General features: G+C 37.9%; 1 protein-coding gene across 6 annotated transcripts; it reads left to right on the forward strand.

The window, feature by feature from the left end:
• The first annotated feature begins 10,723 nt into the window (after positions 1–10,723).
• Positions 10,724–25,837, forward strand: mtcl3 (MTCL family member 3). 6 transcript variants are annotated; one of them, XM_073925767.1, is made up of 10 exons: positions 10,724–10,806; positions 11,937–12,053; positions 13,236–13,361; positions 13,704–14,423; positions 16,446–16,670; positions 16,766–16,924; positions 19,449–19,517; positions 19,643–20,206; positions 22,524–23,147; positions 25,521–25,660. In XM_073925767.1, exons 4-10 carry the CDS (start codon positions 13,758–13,760, stop codon positions 25,629–25,631), a joined length of 2,418 nt encoding a protein of 805 aa, XP_073781868.1. In that variant the 5' UTR covers positions 10,724–10,806; positions 11,937–12,053; positions 13,236–13,361; positions 13,704–13,757; the 3' UTR covers positions 25,632–25,660. The 6 variants fall into 6 exon arrangements, with proteins under 6 accessions (XP_073781868.1, XP_073781870.1, XP_068070174.1 ...); XM_073925769.1 differs by lacking the exons at positions 11,937–12,053; positions 25,521–25,660 and adding an exon at positions 25,736–25,837; XM_068214073.1 differs by lacking the exon at positions 13,236–13,361 and having other exon boundaries at positions 19,643–20,200; positions 22,518–23,147.
• Positions 25,838–27,127: the final 1,290 nt, after the last annotated feature.

Genomic DNA, 27,127 nt, shown 5'->3' on the forward strand with positions numbered 1-27,127 from the left:
TTCGCTGCACGTTTCAGATGACAAATCCAATAGAAGGTGCAGTCTACATTTGTTGAATCTGAAATACGTAACCTAGTGTGTATTTTGTTGTGCGTTTTAGATGACAAATCCACTAGAGGGCGCTGCCTACATTTGTGCAAATCTAAAACTTGTTACTTAGGGTACATTTTATTGTACGTTTCAGACAAACGTTCATCATGTACGCCTCCAGGAGAAGGCATAGCTTGTCAAATGGATCAGCTTGCGAATCATTGAGCTCAATTCTTCCCTAAACCCAACCAATAGTGTTTTCAGAAGCAGACGTAAGAGAAAAGAGCAGAGTTTTACCTTGATATTGCATTACTTTTATTTCTTTTTTGAAAGCGATCGCTCTGAAGCATAACAGCGTGCAAAGTAAGCTACGAGCAAACTGACCACGGCAGAAAAATGTCTATATAGAGATAGATAGATAGATAGATAGGTGACCCAAACGTATTTATTACAAATCATAGACGGCAATGAAATGTTTAATGTGTGGATTACAAAAAATAATCCTTTAATCATCAATAATGTCTCTGTAAATATCATTAGTGTGAAAATATACTAATGTTCTTGTCGTCATACTGCCCCCTAGTGTTCACTTTACCTAAAACTACAGTCAAACATTTGTTAAAGTACGTTTTTTGCAGTTTCACAAAAAAGTAGTCTGAGGCATGTATTGTCCATCGCACATTTTAGGTTGATTCATCACATTTTTTCTACAATACGTGAGTTATTTGATTCATATTTGTTTTATAAGATCAGTATATATGCTATATTTGTTGCATATATGACATATATGTTGTGCGTAAAATCCAAGTATGAACTTGTATGTCATATATGTCATTTGCATATATTTGCATGTATCTATGTGGGTACTTCACAAATAACATGAGGATTGGCTCAGAATTACAGATGCAGCTTCCAGAAACCGTCATACACAGTCATGTTGTTTCGTGTGTCGTCTTAAAAACAGTGTTTGCAGCCTGGTTTAGAAATAATCGACAGTGAATTATCAGCTGATATTAATAGCAGATTTTGACCGAGATCAATAAATCATGCATCCATATCCATATATTTTGATATCACATCATCACAGATGATAAGTCTGGTTGGGAAATTACAACATCACCTGAAAATAGCTTTTGGAAACATGCAAGAAGCTGCAATATTGCATCGTGCGTAAATAAAGTCCTAAGCTCCATATCATTGTTTTCCTTGTATTATTATTATCATCATCATTTTGAGTAGTTCCTAAAGTCCTGAACTATATCACGTGTTTTGTCTTGACTTTTTTATAATGTTGTATATTATGTGCAGTTTTGTACATCGTGCTTTTGAATACGCAGTTGTCATCAACGACCCATTTTCTTTTGTTTTCAAATGACAGATATGCATTGCTGTAATACAAAACAATAATAATAAAACAAAGTAAATGCCAATGAGTAGTCACTGTCATCTGACATTTCATTTCCCAGAAAGCCTCTGGCGCTTACACGTTCACTCACGAGGAGAACATGAGTTGTAAACACTGTTAAACAGTGAAGGAACGGCTAATGAGATTTGATAGCTTGATTCTATTCATTAAAACAGCTAATTATTTAAATAAGCTGACCTGTTTGCTAATTTATTCGCTGCTAATGTATACTATTTATTTTTTACCTTTTGTAATTAATAATAATAAAAAAATAATACTGACAATTTAACAGTTTTTTTTTTTTTTTTTACAATGAAACAGCTCCAAATGAGCATATTTAGTAATTTGGGGATTCTTTAAGGGGGGTCAGGACAATCCCTTATTATGGTCGGCATATCCCTTATTTTTACATCCCAATGTTAAAAGGTATGCACACTGTAAAAAAAAAAATCGCAAAAAAAGGTCAAATGACTGTCAGCTACGGCTGCCAAACAAAAACCATAAAATTACGGTAAAATTTCTTTGTTTAAATAAAGTGCAAAAAATAATAAATCTACAGATATTTTCATTAAAATATTTACAGAAAAACACAGTTATTTTACAGACTTTTCCTAGATTATTATGATCAAATCCATTTAATAAAGTAACACAATAAGAGTTTTACAGAGAAACACTGTTATTTTACAGACTTTTCCTAGATTATTACGATCAAATCCATTTAATAAAGTTACACAATAAGAGTTTTACAGAGAAACACTGTTATTTTACAGACTTTTCCTAGATTATTACGATCAAATCCATTTAATAAAGTTACACAATAAGAGTTTTACAGAGAAACACTGTTATTTTACAGACTTTTCCTAGATTATTATGATCAAATCCATTTAATAAAGTAACACAATAAGAGTTTTACAGAGAAACACTGTTATTTTACAGACTTTTCCTAGATTATTATGATCAAATCCATTTAATAAAGTAACACAATAAGAGTTTTACAGAGAAACACTGTTATTTTACAGACTTTTCCTAGGTTATTATGATCAAACACCATCAATAAAGTGACTGCACTAAAAGTTCAAGAGAAAACAATGTTATTTAATTTTTTTTTTACAATTAAACGCCTTTAATAAAATGCCAAGACATGCTCTTGGTTGTAGTTTAACAGTTGTATTTTGGATCAAAAAAGTTTGGAAAAAACATCAAACGAGATACAACTTATTAAAATTCTCACAACCATAACTTACATTTTATTGAATAGTATTACTTTAAAACATGTAGAGGTTTAAGTTGTATGAAATAATTCAGTCCCAAATCTTAAATTAAATGGAACTGTAACATGAAGGGGACCCTGACAAAGAAGTGCAGATTCAAATGCAGGTTTATTACACAGAGATGGTCAGGTAAGCAAAAGTCAACATAGGGGCGACCTGGAAACAGATGTATGCAGGGAATCCAGAGTCATGGTCAATTAACAAGCAAATGATCAGTCCTGGCAGCAAACAACGTAAACAATTAACAAACAAAGCAAGGCCAAAGAAGAGAAACACGTTATAATGTTCACAGTAGCAGTATAACAAGACTAAGCAATTGGTGCGTGCGTCTGTGCTGCTTTTAAAGTGCATGTAATCAGTTCATAACGATCCTCCGACTGTGTGTGTGCAATCAGCACAATCTGAAACAGGTGTATGTGAGCGCTCTTAGTGTGTTACTTTATTAAATGGATTTGATAGTAATAATCTAGGAAAAGTCTGTAAAATATGTGTTTTTCTGTAAATATTTTAATGAAAATATCTGTAGATTTATTATTTTTTGCACTTTATTTCAACAAAGAAATTTTACCGTAATTTTATGGTTTTTGTTTGGCAGCCGTAGCTGCCAGTCATTTGACCTTTTTTTACGATTTTTTTTTTTACAGAGCAAGTAATTATAATTTATTACTTTAATTTTACGTAATTTTAAATGTACTTAAAAAGAAAACAGGAAAAAACACTGTAAATAATACATTAATTTTATTGTATAAAACAGACAAATTGCTGTAATTTGTCATTAATTATATAGTACATAAAATAACAGTCAAGCTGTTAATTTACAGATAATGTTTGTAATTTTTACGAACTTTTGAATATAATTTAAAATAACAGAAAAAATACTGTATAAATAATATTGTAATTTCCCTGTATAAAAAACAAAATTGTCGGTAATTTGTCTTTAATAATAAAGTACCTAAAATGAAAGTCAAACGGTTAATTTAGAGAGATTGTTTGTCATTTTACTAAGTTTTGAATATAATGTGAAATGACAAAAAATTACTGTAAAAAATTTAGAGATTTTTTCTGTAAAATTAGGTTTTTTTTTACAGTGCATATTAGTAGTGATTAAAAAGTAATAATGATACATTAATAGAGTATATTTAACAATCAACATTTTAGGATTTATTTGTAACAATCTAGAAATCAGTGTGTGTGTGTGTGTGTGTGTGTGTCTTAATAATTTCTCTTACTTTCTGCTGTGTTTGTCGGTGGAGCCCTCCTGCGTTCAACAGCAGCAGTAACGGCGGCCTCTGCTTCCGCTGTGACCTCCATGCCCCGCCCCCTGTCAATCATAGAGTCTCAGAGGACCAATCAGAGGGCTGCTGCCCTCCTCCTCCTCAGCCAAGACAAAGGTTTCCACGGTTACGCTCAGCCGCACGTTTTAAATTCAGGACTGAAGTCTGACAGGATTCACCATCTGCTGCTCCTGATGAAGACGCTCCAACACACACAGGACTGCTGTCTGAAATATTAGTGCACTGATGAGACATTTTAGGAACGCTGCAGTATGATTTGAAAGAAGTATATATAATAATTATAATAATTTTAAAAAATATATATAGTAAATATTTATTAAATATAAAAATAATTGATGCAATATGACAAACCCATAAAAAACAACCCACATCAAATAAAAAAATCACTAAAAAGTAGGAAAAAATAACACAAGAAAACCGAGGATTTGGCAACCCTGATTCGGTTAATACAACTCTAGCATGGATGAGGCTAATATGTTTTGTTAGGATGTTATTACCTTATTTTTAGCATGGATTTGGCAACCCTGATTCGGTTAATACAACTCTAGCATGGATGAGGCTAATATGTTTTGTTAGGATGTTATTACCTTATTTTTAGCATGGATTTGGCAACCCTGATTCGGTTAATACAACTCTAGCATGGATGAGGCTAATATGATTTGTTAGCATGTTATTACCTTATTTTTTAGCATGGATTTGGCAACCCTGATTCGGTTAATACAACTCTAGCATGGATGAGGCTAATATGTTTTGTTAGCATGTTATTACCTTATTTTTAGCATGGATTTGGCAACCCTGATTCGGTTAATACAACTCTAGCATGGATGAGGCTAATATGTTTTGTTAGCATGTTATTACCTTATTTTTAGCACGGATTTGGCAACCCTGATTTGGTTAATACAACTCCAGCATGGATGAGGCTAATATGATTTGTTAGCATGTTATTACCTTATTTTTAGCACGGATTTGGCAACCCTGATTCGGTTAATACAACTCTAGCATGGATGAGGCTAATATGTTTTGTTAGCATGTTATTACCTTATTTTAGCATGGATTTGGCAACCCTGATTCGGTTAATACAACTCTAGCATGAATGAGGCTAATATGTTTTGTTAGCATGTTATTACCTTATTTTTTTAGCATGGATTTGGCAACCCTGATTCGGTTAATACAACTCTAGCATGGATGAGGCTAATATGTTTTGTTAGCATGTTATTACCTTATTTTTTTAGCATGGATTTGGCAACCCTGATTCGGTTAATACAACTCTAGCATGGATGAGGCTAATATGTTTTGTTAGCATGTTATTACCTTATTTTTTAGCATGGATTTGTCAACCCTAATTCGGTTAATACAACTCTAGCATGGATGAGGCTAATATGTTTTGTTAGCATGTTATTACCTTATTTTTTAGCATGGATTTGTCAACCCTAATTCGGTTAATACAACTCTAGCATAGATGAGGCTAATATGTTTTGTTAGCATGTTATTACCTTATTTTTAGCATGGATTTGGCAACCCGGATTCGGTTAACACAATTCTAGCATAAATGAGGCTAAGATATTTTGCTAGCACATTGCATATCTAATAAACATATCTAACATGTTTCTAGCATGTTTTACTTTGATAGCATGATGAATTAGCATGCTAGTAGCATTTTAATAATAGCAAACCTAAACAAAATTACTAACACATAGAAATACAGTTTGTACATCACTTTGTGAATAACACCTTTTTCATATGAGTGTAAATGTTATGCATTAAGTATCACAAAGCACATTGCTAGCAAGAATGAACATATCTGACATGTTTCTAGCATGCTTTAACTTGGCTAGTGGGATGAATTAGCATGCTGCTAGCATTTTAATAATACCAAACCTCAAAACATGTTGCCATTAATATGCAAAAATACAAATCCTTTGAATTTCTTATAAAGTGTCAATATTATAAAATATGTACTATATATGAAATATTAGGCACATTTTACTGCAAAAATATTAATTTAATTGATGCAATATGTCGTACACATAAAACAACAGCCCACATCATATGGTGAAAAAGCAGTCAAAATTACAGGGGAAAACAGAGGATTTGGCAACCCTGATTTGAGGAAACTTTCTTTATGGTTTTTAATGTTAAAGTGAACTAAATAAATGTGATATTCTGCCGTGTGTAGATCTTCTGAAGCCACTCAGTGAATTAACGACAATACATATTATATATTTTATATTATTACAGCATTATTTATAGCATTATTCAACAAATAGTGTAAACATGCAGGATTAATAAGAAGTTTATAAAATCTCTAGATTAGAGGTTTGTTTTAAGCTGCCGTTTTGTCGTATGGATACACATTTGACTATTATTCCTATAGCTGCTTGTCATTATTTCACTGAACAGGCTGATCTCTGCTGTTTTCTCCTAATGGCAGCAATTATAAACGTCCCTCACGTTCAGCAGCTGCTGCGCGGCCCGTCATTCAGACACCAGCTGGACAGAAGGAGAGACCGTCTGACCTTCCCCCAAAACCGCACACCCACAAACACACACACACTACTAAATACGTGCATGAGCCTAATGCTTTATACAAACATTAAATTAGCAAAAACAAAAACATCCATTTGTGAAAGACTTTTTGACTCCACTGTGTTCACATTCATTTTTACATTTACATTTAGTCATTTAGCAGACGCTTTTATCCAAAGCGACTTACAAATGAGGACAAGGAAGCAATTTACACAACTAAGAGCAACAATGAATAAGTGCTATAGGCAAGTTTCAGGTCTGTAAAGTCTAAGAAGGAAAGTATTAGTAGTATTAGTATTTTTATTTTTATTTTATTTTTTGTACTGTTAGTGTGATATTCAGAGGCAATTGCAGATTAGGAAGTGAAGTGGAGAGTAAATAGTTGAGTTTTTAGTCGTTTCTTGAAAATAGCGAGTGACTCTGCTGTTCTGATGCAGTTAAGGAGTTCATTCCACCAACTGGGCAGATTGAGAGTGATCGTTCGCTAAAGTGATTTCTTCCCTCTTTGGGATGGAACCACGAGGCGACGTTCATTCACAGAACGCAAGTTTCTGGAGGGCACATAGATCTGCAGAAGTGAGAGCAGATAAGAAGGAGCAAGGCCAGAAGTCACTTTGTAGGCAAACATCAGAGCTTTGAATTTGATGCGAGCAGCAACTGGCAGCCAGTGCAAACGGACTAGCAGCGGAGTGACATGTGCTCGTTTAGGTTCATTGAAGACCACTCGTGCTGCTGCATTCTGGAGCAGTTGAAGAGGCTTGATAGAGTTAGCTGGAAGCCCGGCTAGTAGAGAGTTACAGTAATCCAGTTTGGAGAGAACAAGAGCTTGAACAAGGAGTTGAGCTGCATGTTCAGATAAGAAGAGTCGGATCTTTCTGATGTTATAGAGTGCGAATCTATATAGTATAGTATCTATATAGTCAAGCTAGCGTGCTCACTATATAGTGGTTACCTGGCGTTTGGACACGCCTCCCGAGTCAAAACAAGGGCCGAAACTGCGGGCGGACGGCGCAAAACCGCCTACACAAGCTCTTATAGTAACCAAGGAAACAGTGGCTAAACACTTCTAGTATTATACACAACTGAAAGCAACTTTGAATGTCCTACAACTTCACACAAACAGCTGAAAACAAGTCCTCAAACCATACACAACAACTGAAACAAGTCTTAAATGTACTTACAGGCTGCTGGTCTCGATGGTAAAGTGCTTCTCCTGAGAAAACAGAGAAAACACTCCTAAAAATCAAGGCTCTGTCATATATGGTTCATGATTCGTGAAGAACATTTACTCACCCCTGTGGCACACTCCAAAAAAATAAACAATTTTGCAGCTTTTTCAAACTACTTATTTAAAATGAGCTGAAACGACAATTCATAAATTTGGGGGGGGGGCCTTAAATGTTTTCAGTTCATTCCACTTAAGTTTGTTAATTAATCTATTTGTTTTATTAGGAATGAATTGTGTGGAACCCTGCATTTTTTACAGTGCCCTTTAATGTCAACGTCACCATTTTCAACCCACAAAAAGTTATGTACATGTAACCCCGCCGGTCCTACACCACCCAACCTGGTCCGAGCTGGGATCAAACCGGTGACTCGTTGTATGGGAGTTGGTTGCTCTAACACAGTGGTTGACAACCTTTTTTTTGCCTTTATTATTTTTTTTATTATTATTTAAACATTACAGCATCCATACAACCATTCATTGTTTTTCCCCCTTTCAAAAAATATATGCATAAAACATTATAGATATACGTTGCACAATATAAATAAAACAGATTTTTAAACGAATCAAGTTTGCTGAAGAACGCATATTGAGAAACAACCAACACTAAAACGTTTTTAAAAATATGATACGACCCACCACAGAGCTCACTGAGGCCCACTTGTGGGCCAGGATGCCCTTGTTGGGAACCACTGCTCTAACAAGGAGGCTAATAAAGACCATGGCCTCTAGCGTCTGTCCATGGACCACCTTTTAGAGGTCAGAGGAGTAGGGATTACCTGCACAGCACTTCACTAGCTGGCCTCCATTACACTCACCCCCCTAAACCTCACTTCTATCCGAAACACGGCACCAATGTAACGGAGAGAAATTGCAGATCTCAAAAAGCATACACAGTGCCCTCTGGTGGATTTGTGAAAACAAAAACTGCAAAACAACATAGCTCCTGAGACATATTTGGCACTCTCCAGAAATGTATATAGCAGTATGTTTTCAGAATGAGACTGAGTTGGTTATAAATTTACAGTAAATGATATGATTTTTGAAGCCTATTTATATGGCATGACTGTTAAAAGCACCTTTTTGGTTCTTCCTGGTAACTTTATTATAAATCAAATATGTAATCAAATATGCAATTAAATAGTAAGAAGCCTTTGTATTGCAGTATGACTGGGCATAAAGGCAGACAGCAGACAGACGGCAGTGTGTGTGTGTGTGTGTGTGTGTGTGTGTGTGTGTGTGGAGACGCAATGGGTGGAGCCCAGCTCTATTGATCCTGTCAGTCTGACAGAGAGAGAAGCCCGCAATAATGACATTTCATTCAAACACTCAAAATGCTGACCTTACAAAAATCATTAATATTTATTAATTCTGAAAGGTTTTAAGGAAGTCACTGGATTTACAAATCAGGATTTATTCTGAGCTGAAATGTAATTATTTGCTTTATATTTTGCCATCATATTCGGTTTTTAAAAGTCAAAGATGACACGTCTGCTTTCAAGAAAATGACAAAAATGTGAATAATAACAAATTAATCCACGCAAAGTGGATTTAGTGACGATGTCTAATGTTTAAAATGTCAAAATATAGATAAAATACAACGTTACAACATCATTCAGCGAAACATAGATAGGCCTATTTATTCAATAATTTTCAACCTTTTTTCTAAGCTATATTAGTTAAACAAGAATATACTCACCGGCCACTTTATTAGGTACACCTTATTAAGTTGGACCCTCTTTTGTCTTCAGAGCTGTCTTAATCCTTCATGGCATAGATTCCACAAGGTACTGGAATTATTCCTCTGAGATTTTGCTCCATATTAACATGATAGCATCACGCAGTTGCTGCAGATTTGCCGGCTGCACATCCATGATGTGAATTTCCCGTTCCACCATATCCTAAAGGTGCTCTATTAGATTAAGCTCTGGTGAGTGTGGAGGCCATTTGAGTACAGTGAACTCATTGTCATGTTGAAGAAACCAGTCTGAGATGATTCACGCTTTATGACATGGAGCATTATCTTGCTGGAAGTAGCCATCAGAAGATGGGTACACTGTGGTCATAAAGGGATGGACATGGTCAGCAACAATACTCAGGTAGGCTGTGGCGTTGACACGATGCTTAACTGGTACTAATGAGCCCAAAGTGTGCCAAGAAAATATCCCCCACACCATTACACCACCACCACCAGCATGAACCGCTAATACAAGGCAGGATGGATCCATGCTTTCATGTTGTTGACGTCAAATTCTGACCCGACCATCTGAATTTCGCAGCAGAAATTGAGACTCATCAGACCAGGCAACGTTTTCTAATCTTCTATTGTCTAATTTTGATAAGCCTGTGCCAATTGTTGCTTCAGTTTCCTGTTTTTAGCTGACAGGAGTGGCACCTGGTGTGGTCTGCTGCTGCTGTAGCCCATCCGCCTCAAGGTTGGATGTGTTGTGCGTTTAGAGATGCTGTTCTGCATACTTTGATTGGTTACTGTTGCCTTTCAATTAGCTGAAACCCTGGTTATTCTCCTCTGACCTCTTTCTTCAAGGCATTCTGATGAGTTGCTGCCATGTGATTGGCTGAGTTGTACCTAATAAAGTGGCCGATGAGTGTAAGTGACCATATTAAATTTTATTATGCATTAAATTTATCACAACCTTTTGCTAAGGAATTAAAACAACAATTACTTTGCGTTTTATAACTGCACAATGATCCTTTTTGTCTTTTAGTCATCAAATGATGTTTGTTTTTAATATTTGAGTGTTAATATTTTGTAAATTACGGTTATAATGTAGCTGTCCTAGCCTTTTTGTTTTGCTAACGAACAAATAAACAAACATACGGACATATTTTGTTCTGTACTGAAAAATGAATGCATAAAAATTATAATTAATATCAGATTTTAGACGATATTCCATGCAGCCGCCTGAGGAGTCTCCGCCCAGATAGTGACGTCACCTTATGAATATTGATCAGTCTAATGGTGGTTTTACGACGCTCTTCACTGCCGTCATTTTCTTCACGGAGCATGGAGATGGGAAGATGAGATGTTAAAAGGTAAGAATTGTGTTTATCTGTCATTAAGAGACATATATGTGCGTTGTTATTATGTGTGTTGTTCGTCTGGGCACAAAAAAAGCTTGAACGGTTCATTCACCTTGGAGAGGTTATGAGACAATACCTCACCTCGACATTATATTCAACAAAATATGAGTAAGAATGGCAGAAATAAAGTATTGTTCGACATGGATATAACCAAGTGGAAACTAAAATGATATTTATGCTAATAACCTTAATTATTATCCTACGTGAATAGCTCATGTACCAACAACAGGGTAATAAAACAAGCTGCGCTTTAGTAACGTCTCTGAATATTGTTTATAATAATTAATGACGTCTCATCTACATTTTAATCATATCCCGGCTGCTGGATCAGAAAACACTCGGTGTTTTTGTTATTTAATATTTCTTTATTCGTCCGAAAGTGATATGGCTATGGAATTTTTCGATGCAGAGAAAGATATCTTTGTTTTGTTTTATTATTTTATAAAAGACGTTAGACAGTAGTCTACTATTTTGGCTTGATATGATCAGATTTACTGTAAAGATGTTGGTGAAATGAACAGGCCTGTGCTGAGCCACACCATCACTGATGATGACAACATCTGCTCAGCCTTCAGAGCATCCTGTGACGTCATATGGATCAATCCCACCGATCAATTTCTCTATGTCAATGAAATCTGTCCTGCTCTAAGGAAAAATAAAAACTATTAAATAAGAGCTCTGTTGCTCGACAATGCTGTCTCTAATGTCAGATTTTTCGAATATCGTGCAGCCCTATTCTGTACTTTGTTCTTTACGCATAAATACATAAATAAAATTTCCCTTTCCCAATGGAAAGACTTCTTAAAGCCTTTTTGAACAAAATAAGACATTTCTTATGTGTTAACGTGTAAAATAATTGATTTTATTCATCATGTCTGTAAAAACAGATCTATACATCCATGGACAAAAAATTTTAGCATCTCTTGAGTCGACCTGAATACATCCTTTTTAAATGGGTTAAATCAGGTTTATAATTGGTCTTTAAAGGGACATGCAGTTCACCTAAAAATAATCCTGCCATCATTTTCTCATCCTCCACTTGTTTTAAAGCCATTTGAGTCTCTTTCTTCTGTTGAACACAGAGGAAGGTGTATTGAAGAATGCAGGACGCAGGGCCGGAGTGGGACTCTTTTTCAGCCCTGGAGTTTCAAGCCTTAGACCGGCCCACCTCAGTTCACCACTGACTATATTACAATAAGGTCATTTCCAATTCAGTTTCTAATTACACTATCACGTCTTTTTTTGAGAAAACAGCTGTTTTAGAACTTCAAATGTTCAACAACCCTTACAGTATTATATGTCTTAACAATAAAAATGAAAAAAAAAAAATGTTAGTTTCAGGACAAGGATTAGATCAGATTTAACAGGTAGGATAAAACATTTCCATGCACACAAACACACGCTCTTTGTCGGCAATGCTCGTGCGATCACTTATCCAGTGATGTAAAATTATAATTTTGTCAATATAGATATGTTTATACATCTCTGGCTCTGAATGGCAGTCCTTCACTGCACCTTTCCCCCACGTTTATTTCAATGGAGTGCTACCCTGTACCAAAATGGCGGCTCTATTGACGCATTCCTTCCAACAGAAAACAGTGTAGGCGACATCTAATGTGGCTATCTATGGGTTGTGCTGTGTTTAAAATCCATTCTTTAAAGAGACAGTCATCATCTAGGCTACACATTCTATACATTTGCTGTCACAAACCGGTTTGTGTTTCTTTCTGTTGAACACAAAAGCAAAAGAGATATAGCCTGAACACTGAAAAAAGTGCTGCATACAGAACTGTTGCAAACATTTTATTTGTGTTAAATTTAAACAAACAAGTTAAATAATAATGTTCAACTTAATTTGTTGGTTTAAATTCAGCCCAAATAAATAGTTTACAACCACTTGACGTAAAAAAATTTAGTAAATCCAAGGAATCAGAGGCGGACTGGCCATCTGGCAAGTCTGGCAAATGCCAGAAGGGCCGGACAAATTTTTAAATGTGGGCCGGTCAGTTTTTTTTTTTTTTTTTTAGTATGTATTGTTTTTAAGTGCAGACAGCTTTTATCTCTTGCTAGATGTGATATTATGATGATGATGATAATAAAAATAATAAGAAGAAATGTATATCATTTGGCCCAATCGGCAACTGCCACCTGGTTTCAAGATGGGCCGACCCAATCCAAGGTTACCCGGACATAATCAAAATCTGGCAAGAATGTCATATTATTTCACCATCTTTACACCAAAATAAATAGTGAATGTGCGTGTCCGTGGGTGGGGCTGTGTCGGTGTGGTAATGTGGGCTGGTGTGGCAACAGTGCCAGGGCTGAATTCTTGTCCCAGTCCGCCCCTGCAAGGAATCATCTTTAATTATTTTTTTTTTCAGTGAAGAAAGCTGAAACCTGCAATGACTTCCACAATTGTTTTAGCGAGACGTCAATGGTTATCCCTTTTCAGCGTTCTTCAAAATATCTTCTTTTGTATTCGAAAATAATAAAGGAGTGAGTGCACGGTGAGTTCACTGAAAAAAATTATTCAAAAATGATTCCTTGCATTTACTACATTTTTTTAATTTTAGTGATGGCAAACAATTTATTTGGGCTTAATTTAAACAAGCAATAAGTTGATGCTAATTTTAACTTGTTTAAATTCAACATGCAAATTCTTTGCAACATTTTTGCAGACATCATTGTTTTCAGTGTAGTAAATGTTCATTATTGGGTGAACTATCCCTTTAAATTTGTTCTACCTGATGCTCTTTGTTACTCAATAGACACGCTGGTTTTCAAGCTAATATCATGATGTAAAGGTTCCCTTTTGCTGTTTAAAACACAGAAATCGCTTCTCTTTTTAGCTTTATAGGATACAATGGATGTGGATGCACACATGAACTCATGCAGATGACAGAATGGAGTCTGTGGAAAACATGAAGCAGCAGCAGCAGCAGCAGCGCGCGTCCTCGCCGGGGAGATTCAAAGATTCTCCGACAAAAGCCGCTTCAAAAAGCGGGTGCTCGAAAGCCTCGGCGTCGAAAACAGGCGGGAAAAGCAGCCGCAGTAACTCTCCGGTCACCGTGCACACCGGGAAAGACAGACACGCGGGCAAAGGTGCGGCTGCTGTCCACGCCAGTGGTGCTGAAAGCCCGACTCTGAGGCGCGCGGAGAAGGGCAGGAGTACCGAGCGCAGCGGCTCATCCGAGGAGCCCTACGCCGCCGCAGAGGAGCCGCTTCTGGGGGCAGATGTGGTGTCCGACCAGCCCAGCTCCAGCAAACCCTCTCCGGGGAAACGCGAGAGCTCCAAGGCAGACGGGGGAAAACAGGCGGCCAAGAGCGCGGTTGGATGCGGGCCGGGCTTCTGGAGGGAGGGATGCCTGCAGTCAGAGCTTATTCAGTTTCACATGAACAAAAGCTTGAAGAAGGACAGCGGCATGACGACGAAGACGCCGAGCTCGCCGGTGACGGAGCCGCAGCGGCCGCCAGAGGACACGCGCCGCCCCGCGGAGCCGTTACCAGAGCCCGACCAGGAGCTGGAGGAGGAGATCGAGAGATTACAAGACGAGAACGATTTCCTCAAGGTAGGGTATTATAGGTTTAATAAAAATGGATTTAATTTGTTAATTCAAATGTATAGAGTAAGGTATGAAAACAAGAGTAAGTCTGACTCATGTGTTTAGTAAAGCTCTCAGTTATACTTTAAACTCTTTTATATATTAATATTTTATTAACACACACAAACACAAATATACAAAGAGAGAGGGAGAGAGTTTGAAGTATTATTTATTTATAACTTGATATTTTTTTTATTGTAGAATATCGCTTTCTTGCAGTTTTACCATTACATGAACACTAATAATGTTTTTTAAAAAATACCAAATTATCTGATATTTTAAAAGACACATTGCTCTTGAATCACAGCCATGAGGTTATATTGATTGTTTCCTACTACGTTGATATACTTGGACTTATTTTAGGTATTTTAATTTATTGTTTATTTTATTTATATTTATTATAACAAGTATTTTGGTGGTTCATTCCGCTATGGCGGCCCCTGATAAATAAGGGACCAAGCCGAAGGAAAATTAATGAATAACAAGTATTTTTAATGTATATTAAATAATCTTTAAGGAAATTGTGTTTTATTAATATTATCTATAAATATATAATTTGTGAAAAACTAATACATTTGGTGACAAATCTAAAAATCTAAAGCCCTAGGCTTTTTAAAATGTTCCTTACCTTTGGTTTAAATGCTGCCATTTTTAACTTGTGTTTTTTTTTTACCTTTTTATCTATGCACAGTTTCAAACTTAAAGCTTTTTAAACGCCTATCACGTATTTAAAGTCTAAAAAAGTCTAATTAAACCAACATTTTGATTTAGTTCATTTACTTGTTCTGTAAAATAAAAAGCAGTAAAAAAAACAAATGGGCGAGGCAGTGGCGCAATAGATAGTGCTATCGCTTCACAGCAAGAAGGTCGCTGAGTCGCTGGTTCGAACCTCGGATCAGTTGGCGTTTCTGTGTGGAGTTTGCATGTTCTCCCTGCCTTCGCGTGGGTTTCCTTCTGGTGCTCCGGTTTCCCCCACAGTCCAAAGACATGTGGTACAGGTGAATTGGGTAGGCTAAGTTGTCCGTAGTGTGTGAATGTGTGTGTGGATGTTTCCCAAAGATGGGTTGCGGCTGGAAGGCCATCCGCTGCGTAAAAAAAAACTTGCTGGATAAGTTGGCGGTTCATTCCGCTGTGGCGACCCTGGATTAATAAAGGGACTAAGCCGACAAGAAAATGAATGAATGAATGAAAAAAACAAATGAACCCAAAATTAAATACAAAAGTCACGTTACTGACAAACAAACAAACCAAAAAAAAAAAAAAAAATGCCACTCACATTTCAGCCTAAAGATTTTGCTCACTTAAAAACCCAACATTTAAAATAACTTGTTTTTTATCAAGTCAAATATATTCAGTAACATTGCTGAACCAACATACAGTTGAAGTCAGAATCATTCACCCCCCTTTGAATTTTTACTTTTTTAAATATTTCCCAAATGATGTTTAACAGAGCAAGGAAATTTTCACAGTGTGTCTGATAATATTTTTTCTTCTGGAGAAAGTCTTATTTGTTTTATTTCGGCTAAAATAAAAGCAGTTTTACTTTTTTTAAACACCATTTTAAGGTCAATATTATTAGCTCCTTTAAGCTATTTTTTTTTTCGATAGTCTACAGAACAAACCACTGTTTTACATTAACTTGCCTAATTACCCTAACCTGCCTAGTTAACCTAATTAACCTAGTTAAGCCTTTAAATGTCACTTTAAGATGTAAAGAAGTGTCTTGAAAAATATCTAGTCAAATATTATTTACTGTCATCATGACAAAGTTAAAATAAATCAGTTATTAGAGATGAGTTGAAATTTTTTTTTCTCTCTGTTAAACATAAATTGGGGAAAAAAATTAACGGGGGGCTAATTATTCTGACTTTAACTGTAGATAGATCTATTCATCAATGCATAACTTATTATTATTGTTTTACTTGTTATCACCTTTTGCATTGACCACCATAAAAATGACATTTCTGTCTGTAAATCTCTTAAACCTAGCATGAAATAGATGAAATGCGCGCCGAGATGGATGAGATGCGGGACACGTTCTACGAGGAAGACGCCTGTCAGCTGCAGGACATGCGTCGGGAGCTGGAGAGAGCACACAAGAACTGCCGGATCCTTCAGTATCGCCTGCGCAAGGCCGAGAGGAAGAGAATGAGATATGCAGAAACTGGAGAAATCGACAGTGAACTGCTGAGGAGCCTGGAGCAGGACCTGAAGGTAGACAGCACAAACACTCAGGCATAATACACAACTGATAATGCACCGGTCAAATATGATTGATCAAATCCCTAACATGATCATCGCTCCACCAGGTGGCCAAGGACGTATCAGTGCGGCTGCATAATGAACTGGAGAACGTGGAGGACAAACGAGCGAGAACAGACGATGAGAATGAAAGGCTGAGGCAGCAGCTGATTGAAGTGGAAGTGACCAAACAGGCTTTGCAAAACGAGCTGGACAAGACCAAAGACGTGAGAGCACTTACACATGAACATATAAAGGAAGTCCAATGAATTAGCTCTCCTCTGAAAGTCCTTTTAAAGATATTCTCCAAGGGGTTTATTTTTAGACATAATAGTTTTAATAACTCATTTCTTTTTGTATTTGCCATGGAGACAGTACATAATATTTTAGTATTAGTACTAATGACAGTACATAAGATACTAGTTTTCAGCTTGAAGTGCAGTTTAAAGGCTTAACTAGTGTATTATGTTAATTAGGCAGGTTAGAATAATTAGGCAAGTGGTTTGTTCCAACATAGTCTTAATATGGAAACGTACCCCCGTATACATTTCTGGAGATCGCGAATTATGTAGCCAGAACTACGTATGGCTGCATTTTGTCTTTAAAACAAACGCTATGGGGCCGTATGATGGTATTCCTTTTCACGCTAGCAGCTGAACATTTACTTCTGTATGGACGGCTTTCCTGCTGGTACTAGTTTGTCTAGTGGCTCTCTGCGAACGTCGGCGGCTTTGAGATGCAGAGAGGAGCTGACCACGACCACAGGGTTTGAGTCTGGCGAAGAATGGTTGCAGAAAGCAGGTAAAACAAAAACAAAAGCCAACAAATAGAATAAAGCAAATAACAGAGTGAGAGTGTGGTAAAAATCTGAAAACGGGGTAAAAATCAGGCCGCCGAGAAGGCTTTAATTTTTCTGGATTGCTTTTTAAAACACTATCGGTTGGGTTTAGGCAAGGGGATGGGTAGGGGGATCAATTGTTCGGTCAGTTTGTCAGTCAGTCAGCCGACAGCGGCCTTTGGTGGATTTACGTGAAAAGAATAGGTTCGAACGGCAATTGCTAGAGAAATTTGAGATCTGAAAAAGTGTACACACTATCATTTTGTGGATTCGCGGAAAAAAAAAACTGCAAAAAAAAACTTAGGTCCTGGGATGCATTTGGCGCTCTCCAGAAGTGTATACAGGGGTACATTTTTTATATGAGGCTGGGTTGGTTTGTTCTGTAGCCGATCCAAATAAAAGTTTTTTTAGGGTGCTGATAATATTGAGCTTAAAATTGTTTTAAAAATATTTAAAAGCTGTTTTGGTGCAAGCTAAACTAAAATAAATAAGAAAAAATATTATAGAAAATACTGTGAAAAAGAATAAAAATTATTTTGACGTCAACTGCACATGGTTTGTATTCCTTCTATATATTGTTGAAGACAAAATTAGGCCTCTTGGGAATTTTAAATCATTTTTCAAAGGCATAAAAAAACAATTGTCACATAATATAGCAAAAAAGTGGCAAAATGCTAATTTAAAAAACGACACCTAAAGGTGAAAAAAATTCAACAAATGAAAAAGGTTTTCTGTCTTCTGAAAAAACCTTAGTCCAACATTGAAAACAAATCATAATTTGTGAGCAAAATGTATTCGTTTTTCATAAATTATATTTATGGATAATATTAATAAAAAAAAACACTTTAAATGAGTGCTCAGCCAAACAGCAAAAAGTGCAAAATTATATAATCAAAAAGGCGGCAACACCAAACCTCTGATGAAACATCTGATGAAGAGCCGGTGTGCTCGAAACATTACACGCCTTGTATCAGCCTTTTTAAGGTAATAAATAGGCAGCTTTGGTGTTGCTGCTTTTTTGAATAAATAATATTAATAAAACAAATCTCCACATATTATTTATTTTAATATTAAGAATAAAGAGTTAAAGTCAGATTTATTAGCCTTTTTACTCCAATTTCTGTTTAATGGATAGAATTTTTTTTTCAATACATTTATAAACATAATAGTTGATTATGTAGCCAATTGAAAAAATATATATTGCTTAAGGGAGCTAATAATATTGACCGTTAAATTGTTTTTTAAAAAAAATTAAAACTGCTTTTATTCTAGCCAAAATAAAACAAATAAGATTTTCTCCAGAAGAAAAATATATTATAGGAAGTACTGAAAAATTCTTTGATCAGTTAAATATGAAATAATGGAAAAAGAATAAATATTGCACAGGAGGGCTAATTATGTTTAACAGAGCAAGGAAATTTTCACAGTATGTGTTATAATATTTTTTCTTCTGGATAAAGTCTTATTTGTTTTATTTCGGCTAGAATAAAAGCAGTTTTTAATTTTTTTAGAACCATTTTAAGGTCAAAATTTTTTCGATTGTCTACAGAACAAACCATTGTTATACAATAACTTGCCTAATTACCCTAACCTGCCTAGTTAACCTAATTACCCTAGTTAAGCCTTTAAATGTCACTTTAAGCTGTATAGAAATGTCTTGAAGAATATCTAGTCTAATATTATTTACTGTCATCATGGCAAAGATAAAATAAATCAGTTATTAGAAATGAGTTATTAAATCTATTATGTGTAAAAAAGTGTTGAAAAAATCTGCTCTCCGTTATTTAGGGGGTTTAATAATTCTGGCGTTATTAAACAAGAGACTCATTATGACTGGTATCGTACTGTAATTCTGTCATATTTATTCCCAATGCATTGCGAATTGTGAGTGTGTGTGCAAATATCTGATTTAGCTTTCCCTGAAACGAAGAGGAAAAGATGTCCAGAAATCCGAGAAGAGGACTCCACAAACCCCAACAGAGGTAAAAGTCCCGTTCTCCAGTCTAATGTGCTTTGCGTCGGGAGTTTATTTGGGTAGTTATAATTGTATTGGAAGGCTTTTGTTGCAGAAAGTCAATCTTAATTAATGCACAATTTTCTTCTATAGGAGGAAAACGAAGATCTGAAATGCCAATTGGCCTTCATCAAGGAGGAGGCTGTCTTAATGCGCAAGAAAATGGCCAAGATCGACAAAGAGAAGGACCGCTTGGAGCAGGAGCTCCAGAAGTATCGCTCGTTTTATGGAGACGTAGACAGTCCTCTCCCTAAAGGAGAAGCTGGAGGTCCTCCCACCACCCGAGAGTCCGAGCTCAAGCTCCGTCTGCGGCTGGTGGAGGAGGAAGCCAATATTTTAGGTCGCAAAATCGTTGAGCTGGAAGTGGAGAACCGTGGGCTGAAGGCGGAGCTGGATGACCTGCGCGGGGACGAGCTGACGGGGGGAGCCGCGGACTCGTCATCCAGAGAGCAGAGCGAGGCTTTGTCTGAACTCCGCCAGCAGCTGCAGTTGGTGGAGGATGAAGCTGAACTCCTGCGCCGTAATTTGGCTGATGTGGAAGAGCAGAATACAAAAATGACCAGCGAGCTGAACAAGCTCAAATACAAGGCAGGATCACACGAGGGATCCCGCTACAGCAGTAGTGCGGTGGACGGGGCGAAGCTTGAAGCTCTGCAGGTAGGATTATGATGGTATCAAATTTTCTTGTTGTGATTATTTGCTAAAGGCTTTATCACACTATAGGGCTGCACAATTGATGGGACAGTGAGCACAATGAACACTCCTATTTATTGGAAATGTCCAACAAGTCATGGAGAAAACAAAAGTCATTATTTCATTAAATAAATGGCACTGAACGAAGAAATGAAGTGTCCAACAAAGACAAGTAGGTATCGCTGCAGCCCGAAGACCTCCAGTGGGAGGACTAGCAAGTCGGCTGGGTTTAGAGTTGGTGTTGGTGTAATAGAACATTAGGTTACTGTGAGGTTGGGTTTAGAGTTGTGGTAGGTTTAGACGTTAATGAGACATCAGGGGCCTCATATACGAAGACTTGCGTTGAAATCATACTAAAACAATGCGTACGCACAAAGCTGTAAATATGCGTATCCCACGCATATTCTCTTTGTACATTCAACTGAACGTGAAACTGAGCGCAACATGCACAAGCGCAAATTCCCTCCCTGCCTCCTTCCCCATATGAATATGCTAATGACTCTACTTTGGCAAAACCCAACGAAAAAGCAATGGCAAAAGCAAGCAAGAAGAGAAACTTTGAACAGAATGTGATTTGGAGGTGCTGCTTTCGGAGGTAGACCAGAGAAAAACTGTGTTATTTGCAAGTTTGTCCTCTGGAATTAATAACAAAAGAAAAAAAATGAGTGGGAGAGTTTAGCTGATGCGGTTAACACAGTTGGGTCTGAACATCGCACTGAGTGGATTTAAAAAAGAAATAATGCGATTTATAGGTGTAAAATTTTGCAGTGTCTTTAACAGCGTGAGTGGCGTAGCTCGTAAAACGCATGGTAACATGTGTTGACACGTTCAAGCATAAACTCGGTTCGAATCCAGCGTCTGATAAACTCGTTCTTTTTTCCCCCGCTACATATTAGATTTTGCCTATACTCTTCATCATGAGGAAGACAAGTAGGAATCCTTAATAAGTCTGTGCATCATATTTTATTTGCACATTTATTGAATGGAAATGTTTCTGATTCACATATGCAAATTCATCTTCAGATGGTGCCTTTATAGCATTGTGTGTGTAGTAGATTGCTCCGATTACACTGGGAAAAACGGTGACCGTTGCAAATTGTGATTTAATGTTTGGCTGGAAACCTTATATACCTGCTAGACATGCGGATGATCCCGTCTCATACAGCTGCCATTCCACGGCTCAAAGACACTTTGTTGAGTGCAATTTAACACAACTGCCTCCAGGAGTCGGCAATAGAAAAAAACAAACACGCACAAAAAATATGCGTACGCCAGGCATGAAGTTGGTGTGAAACAATGCACATTCTCACATTCATTTCATCGTTAGTAAATCCAAACGTGAAACCTGGCGGACGCAAAGTTTTTGTGCTTACGCAGCGTTGATACATGAGGCCCCTGGTTACTGTGAGGTTGGGTTTAGGGTTGTGGTAGGTTTAGACGTTAATGAGACATCAGGTTACTTTGAGGTTGGGTTTAGGGTTGTGGTAGGTGTAGATCAGGGGTGGGCAAACTCAGTCCTGGAGGGCTGGTGTCCTGCACAGCTTAGCTCCAACACTAATCAAACACACCTGAACATGCTAAGCATTATCTTTAAGATCACTAGAAATCTGTAAGCAGGTGTGTTTGATTAGAGTTGGGGTTAAACTGTGCAGGACACCCTTCCTTCCGGACCAAGTAGGGTTGTGGGAGGTGTAGATTAGCGGTGCCCAAACTCGGTCCTGGAGGGCCAGTGTCCTGCACAGTTTAGCTCAAACTTACCTAAACACACCTGCCAGGACATTTCTAGCAAGCCTACTAAGAGCTTGACTAGCTCACCCAGATGTGTCTGATTGGCGTTGGACCCTCCAGGACTGAGTTTGGGCACCCCTGGTGTAGATGTTAATAAAACAAAACAGGTAACTCTAAGGTTGGGTTTAGGGTTGTGGTAGGTGTAGACTTTAATTAAACACAACAGGTTACTGTGAGGTTGGGTTTAGGGTTGGGGTAGGTGTTAGCTTTTATAAAACACAAAAGGCTGGACCCTGTGTCTTGTACAAGACATTAAATAAACGACAACTGTATATTATTAACAGTTGTTTTTCTTCATTTTTGCTACGTTAAACCAAAGGACATTTTTACAGTACAATTGAATACAGTAAATCAAAAAAGACTAAAAATAATTGATAAATTTAGTGATCCATTATATTTTCTCACACATCAGACTTGAAACTACATGAATATAATAATTGTTTTTTCACATTTTACCTGGTTAATTGTCAACTACCCATATGTCTACCTGCAGGAGGAGCTGAAAGCCGCTAGACTCCAAATCAACGAGCTGAGCGGGAAGGTGATGCAGCTCCAGTATGAAAACCGTGTGCTGCTGTCCAACATGCAGCGCTACGATCTGGCTTCTCATTTAGGCATCCGTGGCAGCCCCAGAGACAGCGACGCGGAAAGTGACTGTGGCCGCAGGGAAAGTGACGATGACTGCTCTCGGCTCACGCCACATCGTAAACGTGAAGGTCCTGTTGGCGGTGAAAGCGACTCAGAGGAAGTCCGCAACATCCGGTGCCTCACTCCCACCCGCTCCCTGTACACCCCAGAGGGACGTTTTTTATCCAGAAGCTTCAAGGACCGCCAGCAGATGATTGATATCCGCATGGAGGCGGAAAGATTGAGCAGGACCATCGACAGACTCATCGCCGACACCAGCACCATCATCGCTGAGGCTCGTGTCTACTTGAATAACGGTGAGCTGTTCGGGAGACTGGACGATGAGGAAGAGGGCGGTCGAATACGAGAGCATGAGCTGCTTTACCGCATTAACGCTCAGATGAAGGCTTTCAGGAAAGAGCTGCAGAATTTTATTGACCGACTGGAAGTCCCCAAACCAGAGGATCGAGAATCAGAAGAGCCTCTTTCAGTAAGTCCAGTCAATCCAACACAGGCTCATTGGAAATATGTGACTAGGCCTACATTCTTGAGAACTGAAGCGTCTGCTAAATGACTAAATGTAAACTGCGAAATATGTGCCCAGGGCTACGTCTGGCTGCATTTTCCATTTAAAAATTAATGCTACTGTGCTCCAACTGACTGATTACCTCAGTATGGACGTGATCAGTTTGCTTGGTAGCTTGCCTTGTATGGCGTCGGACATGGCACCTAGAGCATTCGAGTCTGATGAAGGACGCTTTCTAGAATCAAATAAAACAAAACCAAAATATATTGAAATTATGGTAAAAACATGTAGCAATACTGGCTTTTTTCTTCAATCTGCTTTTGAAAATCATGTTAAGTCGTTGGGTCAGTCTGTCAATAGCAAGCTAATATATTTAGAATAAGCAGACCATAATCCAAACGTAGTCCCGCGGACGTTTCTGAAGACCGCGGAATACGTCCCAGCGGATACGTACGGCTGCAGTTTTTGTTATCGCGAATCCGCGAGAGGCTGCTGTTGTGCACTTTTTTGCACCTTGGACGCCTCTCGCGAGCGTGGTTCGCGCCCGCGCTGTTCTCGCGTGAACCCACAGGAGGCCGCTGTCCGACTGACCGGATGATTGACTGCGTGACCGGCCAATCGGCCGACCCGCCCGCCTCCTTCCCTGAACCCAACCCATTTTACCGATCGACCCGTCCGCCCGCTCGCTTCCCTAAACCTGAGCGACAGTTTACAAAAGCCGTCCAAAAAAATAAAGGTGTCACACTGCCCCGCAGCGTTCGCTTGAAAAAAATAAACGCGGCCGTACGTACCCCCGGGACGTATTCTGCTGTCTCCAGAAACGTCCGCGAGACTACGTTTTCAGTATGAGCTTGGGTTGCCATAATCTCTCTCATAGATGCGACCAGGAAAGATGTTGAGATTGGAAGAAATGTACACACAAGCCTAGGCTTGGGTGGTAATACGGTAATATGGTATACAGCGGGATTTAAAAATAGCAATGGTGTCAGTTTCAATACTGTTATACCGTCATAAAAACAATGCACTTAAATAGGAGAGCACTTAAAATAAGTTTTAAATAATACATATTATTTATTTAATGCCTAAAAATGCATATGCGTGATGTCATCATGGGACAGCAGGGCCGTGCACAGGGGGCCACTGCCCCTCTGCCCTCATTGGCTGAAGTGCCCCTCTCAGCAGGCACTTGCTCAGCAGGCACTTGAGAGAGAGCGTCCCGCGCAGATCTCTAATATGAACAAGACAAACCGGTGACCGCGAACCTAAGGTCGCATACACAGTATTCAGTTTCTGAATGGTTTAGGCACAAGCCAACAGGCTGTTGACGCTGTCTGAGCCTTATATCATAATCATTTTTTTTATTATGGATAATAGTAATACAAATTGGACAATGGTAATACTGGATACCGAGGTAAAATAGGGAGGAGGTTTGACGGTATCAAAATTTGGATACTGCCCAAGCCTACACCACCCTTTGGTGGATTTACAAGAAATGCCACGCACAATAAAGCGTGCCCTATTAACGTATTTAATATTGCCAAAAATGTACACGGCACCCTCTAGTGAAAATGTATACTAAGCAGACATATCCCTGGGCACATATTTTGCGGTTCTCAAAAATGTAGCCCTGGACAGGTATCTTAAGCCAGGGTTGCAATAATCCCAAGACCTACCAAAGTCTGTTTGAAGAAATTGCTTGCATGAAATGGATATTCAGTGATTCTTTAATTATCCTCAAGGTGTTCTGAGCCTCTGTGCCATTTATTTCACCAGTCAAAACAATCTGAACAATCATAACACAAGTTTGTTGTAGTTAAATTGGACCCAATTCTGTTTTATACCCCTTTTCCTTCCCCATAGGGCGTTAAATAGAGTGTGAAGGGGTAGGGATCAAAATATTTTCACAAAGAAATGGGACATCACTATTATACATGCACACTTTGGTTTTGAATTGGATATTCCCCCTCTCCAGCTCATAATTCAAAGGCATGATGTTTGCAGATGTCAAAATAGGCATAATATGTCAAACGTGGCATTTTAATGGAATGGTTATGACTAAGAGCAAGGATTAGAGACCAATGTCTTTAATTTTGGTCTGTTTGGCTCAAGAGAATGGGATGTTCAAAGGGAAAAATTATTGTTTTAAATAAATTAAAAGTAAAAGGCATGTGGCTCGAAACAATGGTGATTAAGTAATGACAAGATTGTTATGTTGGGTTTTACATGTTTTCATATATTACATTTACATCATAAATAATGAATATTGTTCTGCCTCTGTTTAGACTCACTGTTGCTCTCTCTTTTATATTCCCTTTTTCATTTTTGATCTCAATCCAGATGTTTCAACCCATTATTTTGCTCATCCTCATTCTTGTCTTATTCTCATCTTTATCGTACGCCACCATTTTCAAATTAGTTTTTCTTTTCACTCTCTTCTTTGTTCTTTAAACGTAATTTTTATATTATTATTTCGTTTAGAGTTTGGTTATTTTCTTCATTCTCTTTGTTCTGTTCTCTTAATTTATCATATTAATTTTGGACATGTCATTAAGGTTACACACGGTACAGGACGATATCATCATTTCAGGCACAGGATACAATCACTCAACCAAACAAACGCAAGGCTGATCTTCACTGTTTGCATTCTCACTTAATTTGGTAAGTTTTTTTGTATTATTAACATGTGACCATAAAATATATTTCGCAAATGTTTGTGTGTCATGAAATTTTAACGTTTTGTAAGGTTGTTTGCAGCATGAAATCCTATATTTACATCAAGAGCTATATCATATGAAATACACTCTTTATTAGGTACACCTCTCTAACTGCTCATTAATGCAAATTTCTAATCAGCCAATTACACGGCAGCAACATAATGCATTTAGGCATGTAAACATGATTAAGATTGATCTGCTGCAGTTCAAACCGAGCATCAGCATGGGGAATAAAGGTGATTTAAGTGACTTTAAACGTGCCATGGTTGTTGGTGCCTGATGGGCTGGTCTGAGTATTTCAGAAACTGCTGATCTACTGGGATTTTCATGCACAACCATCTCTAGTGTTTACAGAGAATGGTTAGAAAAAGAGAAAATATCCAGTGAGCTGCAGTTCTGTGGGCACAAATGCCTTGTTGATGACAGAGGTCAGAGGAGAATGGCCAGACTGGCTCCAGCTGACGTCCAACCTTGAGGCTACAGCAGCAGAAGACCACACCGGGTGTTGCTCCTGTCAGTTAAGAACAGGAAACTGAGGCTACAATTCACACAGGCTCACCAAAATTGGACAATAGAAAATTGGAGAAACATTGCCTGGTCTGAGGAGTCTTGATCTCTGCTGCAACATTCGGATGGTCGGGTCAGAATTTGCCAACAACAACATGAAAGCATGAATCCATCCTGCCTTGTATCAACAGTTCAGGCTGCTGGTGGTGGTGTAATGGTGTGGGGGAAATTTTACACACTTTGGGCCCATTAATACCAATCAAGTATCGTGTCAACGCCACACCCTACCAGAGTATTGTTGCTGACCATGTTCATCCCTTTATGACCACAGTGTACTCATCTTCTGATGGCTACTTCCAGCAGGATAACGCGCCATGTCATAATGCACTAATAATTATAGACTGGTTTTTATGAACATGACAATGAGTTCACTGTACTCAAATGGCCTCCACAGTCACCAGATCTCAATACAATGGTGGAACGGGAGATTCGCATCATGGATGTTCAACAAATCTGCAGCAACTGCGTGATGCTATTATGTCAATATGGAGCAAAATCTCTAAGGAATATTTCCAGTACCTTGTTCTGGATCTATCTATCTATGCCACGAGGAATTAAGGCAAATATATATATATATATATATATATATATATATATATATATATATATATATATATATATATATATATATATGTGGCGTAGCGGACGGGGGGGGGCCCCGCA

Source organism: Danio rerio, chromosome 16 (assembly GCF_049306965.1).
Source record: "Danio rerio strain Tuebingen ecotype United States chromosome 16, GRCz12tu, whole genome shotgun sequence".
Classification (NCBI taxonomy): domain Eukaryota; kingdom Metazoa; phylum Chordata; class Actinopteri; order Cypriniformes; family Danionidae; genus Danio; species Danio rerio.